The 11,198-nt window shown below is 33.9% G+C and overlaps 1 protein-coding gene across 2 annotated transcripts in view; it reads left to right on the plus strand.

Annotated features, from left to right (window-relative positions):
- The window catches only part of GOLGA4 (golgin A4), a 122,436-nt gene that overhangs the window by 94,925 nt on the left and 16,313 nt on the right, over positions 1-11,198 (plus strand). For both annotated transcript variants that reach the window (XM_012806057.2, XM_023514026.1), the window contains 5 exons: positions 420-533; positions 2,895-2,915; positions 3,097-3,165; positions 5,456-5,531; positions 8,726-8,829. In XM_012806057.2, the coding sequence (XP_012661511.1) occupies positions 420-533; positions 2,895-2,915; positions 3,097-3,165; positions 5,456-5,531; positions 8,726-8,829 (384 nt within the window). The remainder of the gene's footprint in view (positions 1-419; positions 534-2,894; positions 2,916-3,096; positions 3,166-5,455; positions 5,532-8,725; positions 8,830-11,198) is intronic.

Genomic DNA, 11,198 nt, shown 5'->3' on the forward strand with positions numbered 1-11,198 from the left:
AATATTAATAAATATTTTCTAGCAATCAAATTCTAATACAGAAAAAGCTGAAGTCTTAAAACACAGGATCTATCTTGTAGTTCCATCACAATTCTGTTATATACCTAATTGTTGCTTAAAACTGGGGTCTCAGAGGAAAAAAACAACTTGATGAGCGTTTTAGGGTAAGGACAAAGAGTGAGGGTAGGAAAGAGAATATCCTGGGAGCAGCATTTTCCTGAAAAGGGCTTAGAGTTAAAAGTGGACATGAGGGACGTGTGTTCAGAGTACAGTAATGAATTAAAATAAAAACAATAGTGTGTGTCTCAAAAATTTTAAGTGTTTATTTCTTCTATAGAGGTATTTTTCTCTGTGCTATGTTGCCTCCCTACAGTGTCCTTTTGATATGTTTTTTAATGTATTATTATTTTATTTTAAAGGCTCGTGAAGAAGAAATGACTGCAAAAGTAATGGACCTGCAGACTCAACTTGAAGAGCTGCAGAAGAAATATGAGCAAAAGCTACAGCAGGAGGAGAATCCTGGCAATGATCATGTGAGAGGAATCTGAGTTTGCTGCATGTTTCTTGAAAACATTGTCATTCCCTTGATTTGACATGTGTGCTAACACACATGTGTATTTATCTAATTTAATCCTAACAAAAGCCTTTTGAGAGATTCTTGTCTCCATTTTATAGCCAGTAAAACTAAAGTTCAAAGAGGTTAAATAAAATGTTCAAGCTCACAGAATAAATGTTGTACTGAGAACATAAACCCAATCTATCAGGCTTCAAAGCTTAGTGCATCTTGGTCTTTTCTATGGAAAGAATAGCAGAGAAAAGTGAAAAATACAGCCTTAGAGCATAGCTGAAAATGGTCCATAACAAGTATGATATGTTTAGATTTTTAGATTTCGTGCTAAAAAGTAATATAAATTTTATATTTTACTCTGTAATGTATTCTTAGTTGCAGTCACATAAAAATGATGTTTTCAGTTTGTACCTTTCTTAAATTTCTATCTTTCTTCTTGGTTACTGGATCAGATACAAATGCAATGGGATGGTTTTGAAAAATTGGACTGTATTCAAAGAGAAGTGGCCCTGCATATCTAGGCATTTAAAAAAATCACAACCATTAAGTAATTAACACTATGAAAGATTGACCATGTTACTCTGTGGCTTCTCGTCCCACTATGTACCCTAAAAAGTGCACACCCACATGATATATGGTGTGTATGAGAAGGCTGTTACTATACTGTTCTACTTCCTAAAATGTTTTTACTCATACAGGATGGCCTTTCCATAGTGTAGTCATGAAGGTAATGGGAAATTGAGTAGACACTGTTCATGACCTTATCCTTGAGAAGATTCAATACAGAATGTCATTCCTAGCTAGCAGTTTTTTAAGACAACCAATTACATGGATCACTTTCCCAAAATGCCAAGGAGGTTTGCTACACTGTGCCACTTGATAGGTGTATCTCAAATGTAAGCACTGAGCAAGCTGAGCAGACCATTTCTTTTGTTTCTCTGATAGCTCTTTTTTCTTTGTTTTTCTTTTTAAGAGACAAGATCTCCCTCTGTTACCCAGGCTGGGGTATAATGGGTTGATCATACCTCACTATGACCCTAACTCCTAGGCTTGAGTGACTCTTGGGCTCAACCTAAGCCACCTGACTAGTGAGGACAAACCACATCCAGCTTGCTTACCTGCTTGTTTATTCTTTTATTTAATTTTTAATTTTTTTTCAGAAGGGGTCTCACTATATTGCCCAGGCTGATCTTGAACTCTGTGCTCAAAGAATCCTCTTGTTCCTGGGATTATAGGCATGAACCACCAGGGTTCAGCCTTTAACAGATACTAAGTTAGTTCTGTTTAATTTTTTTTTTTTGACTATTTGATTATTACTTGACTATACTAGGTACTATTAAATATGACTTCCTATGAGAAAATATATGTATTTCATTAACATGAACTTTTCTTTAGTATCAAAGTATTAATGTTGTATTTGGTGGCATTTTGAACTGTGTTAGAATGCCATAGATTATTGAAACATTATGAAGTTAATATTCAGAAGGACTTCTGAGACTTTTAACTTGTGTCATAAGAGAAAATATCCTTAATTATTTCTACTCTTAAAAAAAATTATTTTTCCCACCCTGAGCCAGAGTGAGACCTTGTCTCTAAAAATAGCTGGGCATTGTGATAGATGCCTGTAGTTGCAGCTACTTGGGCGGCTGAGGCAAGAGGATCATGTGAGGCCAAGAATTTGAGGTTGCTATGAGCTATGACTCCATGGTACTCAACCTAGGGTGAGAAAGTGAGACTCTGTTTCAGAAAATTTTTTTTTTAACTTTTCTGTTGTCTTTTTCAGTTTTTATACTGTTCCTCTTGACATCTTTTGGTGCTTCTAGATATCTTAAATTGCACACTACTGTGAGTTTCATGAGAAATAATTTGTGATTATAGCTCAGACTGGTATTCCCAAAAACAGTGCTTTAGAAATTTCCCAAAGGGCTTGTATGCTTTAAGTAGATGTTAGTATATTTATTTACTTAAAATTATACAAATAATATAAGAACACTTTCTATATACACAGGTATGTAGAATAAAACCGTCTTTGATAGGTACCTCCCTTCTCAAATGGTAATCATTGTTAGATGTTTAGTGAGAGACTTTTCAGTTTATTTTTTCTCTGTGTTTACCTATGCTTGTGTATATTTGTACTATAATATTTTGTATAACAAAATAGAATATTTGTTTAAAAGCAAATACTGAAAGTTGCCATATCTGGTCTAACCACTCCCTTAAGACTATAATTCTGACTAATTATTTCCTTGTATTTTTCTATTGCTCTATATTATTTTTTTTTACTTACAAATTTATTGTATACACTCATTTTCTTTTCTATTTTCAGGTAACAATTATGGAACTACAGGTAAGACTAGTTCTTTGAATTTCACTCAAGGTTGTGCTTTTTAGGAGTTAAACTTAAAAACTTTTATAAGTTAAACTATAAAGAGGCTGTTTTAACAAGGAAAAATTTCCAAGCAGTACAGAAATGTGTCCAGACAATAATGAAGCCCATATACATTTCAGATCTAACTCTTTTTTTTCAGACACAACTAGCACAGAAGACAACTTTAATTAGTGATTCGAAATTGAAAGAGCAAGAGTTCAGAGAACAGGTACAGCCTAATTAGTGCCTTTTCTTTTCTTTCTTTCTTTTTTTTTTTTTTTGTGTGTGCTTTTTATTTTGAACTAAATTTATGTTAGTATGTATTTGAATAGTCATCTGTCTTACACAAGAAATTTCCTATCCAAGTCCAAAGATGCTAAAGTCTATGTCAATAAATTCATGATCACATATATTTAAATAAGAACATTTGCATCCCTTTATTTCTAGTGCTTGGTATTTTGGATGACATTTGTATTTGTATAATTCATAAAGTTCTAAAAAGAAGTTATTTTTTTGTTTTATCAGAGAGAAAATACATTGACATCAGTCTTGGGTACTTTTTCCTTGTGGTTAAATTGTCCTAATTTAATATGATTTCTCCATATTTTATCCATGGGCAGTATATGTAATTCAATTTAAATAGGACCGTGCATATACCTCTTCAGAGATGTACAGGTATGCACACACCAGTTTATGTGGTGAGTGATCTTTAGTAAAGTCTTTTTCTAAACTCTGGAGAAATAATGGCTCAAGTCAGCAGATTAAGTTTCAAGATTTCATCTCTGGGGACTTTCTAATTCTTTTGAAATTCATATAGATAAAAATGTTGATATTGTTGAAAATGGATGACAGGTTGGTATATAGGCATTAGTTATACTATACTTTCTTCAGTAGGTCTGAAATTTTTCATAGTATTTTTAAAAATTATAGGCTTGGTGCCTGTAGCACAGTGGTTATGGCACCAGCTACCTACACTGAGGGTGGCAGGTTCAAACCCGGCCTGGGGCAGCTAAACAACTGCAACAAAAAAATAGCTGGGCATCGTGATGGGCGCCTGTATTCCCTGCTATTTGGGAGGCTGAGGCAAGAGAATTGCTTAAGCCTAAGAGTTTGAGGTTGCTATGAGCTGTGATGCTACGATGCTCTACCAAGGATGACATAGGGGGACTTTGTCTTTAAAAAAAAAAAAAAAAAAAAAATATATATATATATATATATAAAAACAGAGGCACTAAATCCCAATTTCACTTTTTTTTCTGTTTCTCTAGTGGTTCAACTTTTTAAATCTATTCTTAAGATTACTACTTTAAAATTCTTTTAACATCCTCAAATCTTGAAAACTATTCTAGTGCAACAATTTTTGTATTAGTTTATTTTTTATTGCAGTGAGATACACATAAAAAGTTATCATTTCAATCACTTTAAAGTACACAGTTCATTGACACTTAGTTCACTTATAATGTTCTGAAACCATTCTCTAGTTCCAGAGTATTTCATTTTCTCAAAAGTTAAACCGCCTTACCCAGTAAGCAGTCACTCTTTATTACCTCTAACCCCTAACCCCTGTCAGGCACTAATCTGGATTTGCCGATTCTGAGTGTTTCATACAAATGGAATCATACGTACATGATGTTTTATATCTGGCTTTTTTCATTTAACTTAATGTTTTCAAGATTCATCCATGTTGTAGCATATATCAATATTGACTTTATTGTTTTTTATGGCCGAATAATATCCCATTGTATGGATATACTGCAGTTTGTCCATTCATCAATTGATAGACATTTGGATTGTTTCCATCTTTTGTCTGTAACAAGCAGTTCTGCTAGGAACATTTATGTGCAAGTTTTTGTCCAAACACATATTTCTAGTAATTTGGTGTATACCTAGGAGTGAAATTGCTGAATCTTTTGACAATGTTATATTTAGCTTTTTGACAAATTGTCAAATTGTTTTCCATAATGGCTGTACCATTTTTCGTTACCATCAGCAAAGTATAAGGACTTCAGTGTCTCCCTGTCATCTCCGACAAGTTTTTGATTATTGCCATCCTAGTCAGTATGAATTGGTATCTCATTGTGGTAATTTGCGTTTCTGTAATGACCAGTGATGTTGAGCATCTTTTTTATCTGCTTGTTGACTCTTTGGAACAATATCTATTCAAGTTCTTTAAATATTTTTTAGTTGCATTTTTTTTTGTTGTTTAGGTGTAAGTGCTCTTTATATATTCTGGATACAAATTTCTTACCAGATATATGATTTGCATATATTTTCTACCATTGTGTAGGTTGTCTTCACTTTCTTAATAGTGTTGTTTGATGCACAAAGTTTGAAATTATAGTAAAATCTAATTTATATATTTTGTGTGTGTGTTGTCTATGCTTTAGGTATTATGTCTAAAAAACTGTTTTGATTTTATTTGTTTAAGTTCTGTAGTTAGCATCAAAAAATCTAGTGGTTTTTCTTCTCACACATGGTTTCCACATGAATCTTATGGTTTGAATATTTGTTATTTTTAGATTCACAATTTAGAAGACCGTTTGAAGAAATATGAAAAGAATGTATACGCAACAACTGTGGGGACACCTTACAAAGGTAAGAATGATTTCTCATATTATTCATGGTTGTCTCATATTGTTAGATTTATGGGTGATTTTTATTTTTGCCTTTGCTAATCCATTTTTTCCTCATTTTAAAATTATTTTTAATTGGCAAATAATTATATAAATATAAATTGTGTATAATATGGTTTAAAATATATATTCATTGCAGAATGGATAAATTGAGCTAACAGTGCATTACCATTAGATACCATTTTTTTGTGGTAAGAACACTTAAATCTTTTAGTGATTTTCAGGAATCCCATACTTTGTTTTTAATTAAAACCTCCATATTGTACAATAGATCTCTTGAACATATTCCTATCTGACATTTCATATCCTTTGAAAAAACATTTCCCCACCCACCACAGTCTTATAGCTACCATTCTGCTCTGCTGCTATGAGTTCAGCGTTTTTAGATTCCATGTGTAAGTGAGATCTTGCGGTATTTGCCTCTCTGTTCCTGCCTTATTTCAGTTAACATAATCTCTTCTCATTTCATCCATTTTGTCCCAAATGACAGGATTTTCTCCTTTTTAAAGGCTGAATAGTATTCCACAGTGGCTAATTTGTATTCTTTATAGTGAATATACAGGCTGTCCATAAAGTTCACGTGCAATAAACTATTTTAAATGGATACTCTGTATTTTACCTTTGTTATTTTATCAGCTAATTTTAAGGAAGCTAATTTTATAGTACTCTAAAATAAAACTTTGTGCACATTTGTTGTTTTAAAAAAACAATGTTGCAGTGTATAAGTGAAATTGCAAGATCCACTTTATTCTTCACATTTCAAATGCACTCAGTTCACAATTTATGTATGTTTTTCCAGACTCTTACGTATTTATGCAAACATTTATATAATCCACGTACACACACTCATCAGTAGACGTCCTCAGTAGAGTGCTGTGATGTCACAGCTTACAGCAACCTCAAACTCTTGGGCTTCAGTGATTCTCTTGCCTCAGGCTCCCAAGTAGCTGGGACTATAGGCATCTGCCACAACACCTGACTATTTTTTTGCTGTAGTTGTCATTGATGTTTAGTAGGCCTGGGCTGGGTTCAAACCTGCCAGCCCCAGTGTATGTGGCTGGCGCCCTAAACACTGAGCTGTGGCACCGAGCCAGTATTTTTCTTATAAAGGATTTTAAAGATAAGCTTGAGTCTTTATATAGTGGTTCACTTGAGATAATAATGATCTTTCATAATCTTGTAATAATTATCCATTCTCTAAAGTTCAATTTCACTGCCTTGATGTATGAAGAATAGTTTATTTTGCTGAATGTTTTGTAAACCTTTCTGTTTTCTCACGGGAATCATGAGGGTATCAATCAAAGCCATTTAGCAGTCTTTTATGTTTTTGAAATCTCTTTCTTATTGTTATGAAATAGCATAAGATTCTATATAATTTTTAACTAAATTCAATGATTCTTTTCAAACTGGTGCTCCTCAAAAAGAAGTAAAAACCAACCTGGAAGTTTCCTATACTTACTGCAGAGGTGATTCTTGCTGCAAAGATTATTTACCACAGCTAAGTCACTGTATGTGATTCTCAGCTTAGAACTATAGGCTGAATCAGTGCTCAGCAATGCTTAGAGAATTGTATTGATTCTTTTGGTTCGTTTCTGTTTAGTTTCATACATAATTTTCTTTTTTTCCTATAATTCTTGCATCCCTTTGTTCTTTCCCAAGGGTATGATGGTTATATTACAGTGTAAGTAGTTCCCTTAAAAAGATTTGTTTTTAATGTTTTGTGGGTTTGGCTTTTCAGAAATGCTATCATACTTTATGTATCCTACATAACTTTTTTTTGGTACCGACATGATTTTGAGATTCATTCTAATATGTGAAGTTATAGTTTGACCATTTCAGTGCTGGATTTAATAATATGTTATATCTTTATACCACGCTTTACTTATTCTCCTATTGGTGAACATTTCAGTTGTTACAATTTTGCTTTTAAAAAACAGTGTAACTGGAAACATTGACTCATAGTGTGTAGCATTTTTCTAGGTGGTAGTGCTAGGAATTGAATTTATTTTATTATTTTTTTTGAGACAGAGTCTAAAGCTGTCACCCTGGGTAGAGTGCCATGGCATCATAGTTCATGGCAACCTCCCAGCTCTTGGGCTCAAGTCATCCTTTTGCCTCAGTTTTTCTATTTTTAATAGAGACAGGGTCTCGCTTTTGCTCAGGCTGGTCTCGAACTTGTGAACTCAAGCTATCCACCTGCCTCGGGAGCCCAGAGTGCTAGGATTACAGGCATGAGCCACTGTGCCCAGCAGGAATTGAATTTCTGTGTCATGGTACACACTTGTCTACTACTTCACAGAACTTTACCTAAGGTCAAATTGTCATATGTAGTGCTGTATCAATTTCCTCTCTTGCTAGTAGTACACAAAAAATTTCATTGTTTTATATCCTCACCAATGCCTGATATTATTTGAATTTTTAAAGATTTTGCCAATTGTGTGTAAATGACACCTTATGCAGTGTCATTTGTTTGTTTTCACTGAACAAAGGGTGATTTAAATTCTAAACTCAGCAAGGCATGGTAGCTCACACCTATAATCCTACAACTATGAGAGGCCAAGGCGGGAGGATTGCTTGAGCTCACGAGTTTGAGGTTATAGTGAGCTATGATTGCACCTCTGCATTCTAAGCTGGGTGACAGAGCAAGACTCCGTTCATCGTGAATGAGTGAATGAATTCTAAGCCTAAAGTAAATGTAAACTTACAATAAAAGGCCAGGAGGAAGAAACCAAAATGTGAGATATAAAATTGTTATAATAACTCATGTTTTCTCTTGAAAGAATAAAATGACTGAATTGGAATATTTAGGGCAGGTATTCTCAAACTACGGCCCATGGGCCACATGCAGCCTACCTAGGACATTTATCCGACCTACCAGGTGTTTTTGCTGCCGCTGCCTGTCCTGCTTAGCAGCCGACTCATCCCACGGTCTGCAGTCCGGCCCTCCCAACGGTCTGAGGGACAGTGAATTGGCCCCCTGTTTAAAAAGTTTGAGGACCCCTGATTAGGGTATATGTATGTATACAATACAGTACAGAATAATTAATACAAAGTCTCTTTGTTCCATTGACTGTTTTTAGTTTGTCTGTTTTTCTAAGTAATAAGTAGTTTATCTGGTTTTGTCTTTACATTTTGATCTGTTTTTTTGTTTGACAGGTGGCAATTTGTACCATACTGATGTCTCACTCCTTGGAGAACCTACTGAGTTTGAATATTTGCGAAAAGTGCTTTTTGAGTATATGATGGGTCGTGAGACTAAGGTATAAATCATGTCTGGTGATTTGGTATGTGGCTTAATTTAAAAGTAAAAATGTTCTGTTTTTAATACACATATTGATAGCATATTAGCAGATTCTACCTGCTAATAATAGGCAATGGGTAATTTTATGGTACTACTCTTGGTTTACTAAAGTGAATTGCCAGATCTTGCACATATATGTGTTTGTTACATTTATAAAACATTAATGTTTAAAATGCTGTTGGATGATACTGAATACTAAAAATCAAAATTTCATTAACTTCAGAGTAATTTGTGAAACATGTGGCCATTTTTCTTGTGACTTCAGATCTTCAAGTTAGGATAATAGACTTCATTTTCAAAGTGACTTTAGGGTACTATGGAGGGTATTGGAACTGATTGTACTAAGAGAGGCTACATAGGAGGATTTAGATGTATTTTACTTTAATCACTGTAAGAAAATCATTTTCCATACACGTGGAATATTGACCATTTAGAAATTGCCACATTTACTTGAACACAAGCACTGTGAAAAAAATATAAAAATTACCACACCATGTAAGTAACAATGGTTGGCTAATTTGGGTTTTAGAATGTTACATTTATTGTAAGGTCTTTGAATGTAGGTCCTTGTCTTAGTCTTATTTGTATTCCCTGTAGTCTTTTTAAAATAATTTTATATTGAACGTTTGGTAAATATATATTACATAGAATCAAATGCTTTTAGGGAAATTCAAACAAAATTTTTTATTTAAAGCAGTTTCTGTTTAAGACATTATTACAACTTTTTACCTTTATGGAATTTTACCTTTGTCTGTGTACCTTGGCTAAGAATGGAATAGAGAGTTTTCTTTCCTTGGAAGCAATTAAGTGTTTTAATGTATGGGTGTATGGGAGTTGCTGAGTCTTATAATGCTAAGCTAATTTGGGCATTGATTTGGTAAATATGTTAAAAACCTAAAAAGCATGCATAAGAAAATATCTTATGTATAAATTTGTGTATTGGAGATTTATGGACTGGAGATTCAGCTAAATACCAGGAGTGGGCTAGAAATCATTTGAATCCTTAATGTCCATAGAAATCACATTTCATTACATCAGATAGTTTTCAAATAAAAATAATACTTGGTATGTATTGGAACTGATTGTACTAAGAGTGGCTACTTAGGAGGATTTTACTTTAGATGTATCACAGAGGGGATATATTAATTGATAGTAATTGTGTCTTTTTTCCTTAAAGAGTTTAAAAAAAAACTTCAAGGATAGCTAAACCAAATTACTTCCTTGTTTTTTTTTTTAAACAAAGCTAATGAATTATAGCTTTCTTTTTTCCTTTTTGGACTTAAAAGAGCAATTTACATTTGAAATGGAGTAGAAAGTTACCTTGTTATAAAGTTTTAACTTGCTGCAAATGTTACTGCTAAATAAATTATTTAACCTTTTCTTGATCTATAAAGTGAAAAGACTGATACCTCAACCTTTTTCTTCTGGAATTTTAAATATATATGAGGTGAGGTTGCTGCAGAGCTTGAGTGTTCCCAAAGAAAGAGCCAGTGTAAGCATAAGAAGTGTCCTGGGCCGATAGCAGTCCAGCCAAGTCTAAGCTTCTGCTTTCAGGGTTCTGCAGTTGATCTTAGGGTCTGGTGTGGGAAATAGTTGGGAAGGATATTGCATGACATAGTCAGCCCCCATTTAATAATTGGCTGGGAGTCCATGTTGAGGAATATTTTCTCTTGTTCTTGTCTTCAGCATTTATTCTACTTTTCTAGCAACTAAAAATGAAGACTTTTACCCTTCTGCCATCACATTTTATAGGTACATATTGAAAATTTGGTAGCAAGCATTCAGTTTAATTTACTGTACATTTATTGAGCATTTAACCACATGTGGCCCTTATCACCATGATGGATAGTGAAATGAAATTTGACACCATCCCCAAATTTAGAGTTCACCATATAGTAAGAAAATGGAGCTGTATTCAACTTAATCACAATGTGATACAGAATATGGTAAGGGCTATAAGAGAAGTATAGTCCTCATATTTACTCGTGGAAGGGCCAGAATGGACATCATGGAAATAGTATATATGTATGAGGGTTAAAGGAAGGATGTTAGATTTTGATAGATGAGCTCCGATGGGAGGGGTAGCCTAGACACAATAGCCAAGGCAGGAAATTAGGGTGGGTTTTTGGAATGACAAGTAGTCTGCTCCGACTAAAACACCAGACCTATGAAGTAAAAGTGATTCCAGTTAAGGCTACAGCAGAGTATAGAGAGCCTTGAATGTTTTCAGAGTTTTTTTTTTTTTTTTTTTTTTTGAGACAGAGCCTCAAGCTTTCCTCCTGGGTAGAGTGCTGTGGCATCACAGCTCACAGCAACCTCCAACTCCTG

Source organism: Otolemur garnettii, unplaced genomic scaffold (genome assembly GCF_000181295.1).
Source record: "Otolemur garnettii isolate 467f Iridium unplaced genomic scaffold, OtoGar3 scaffold00002, whole genome shotgun sequence".
Lineage (NCBI taxonomy): Eukaryota > Metazoa > Chordata > Mammalia > Primates > Galagidae > Otolemur > Otolemur garnettii.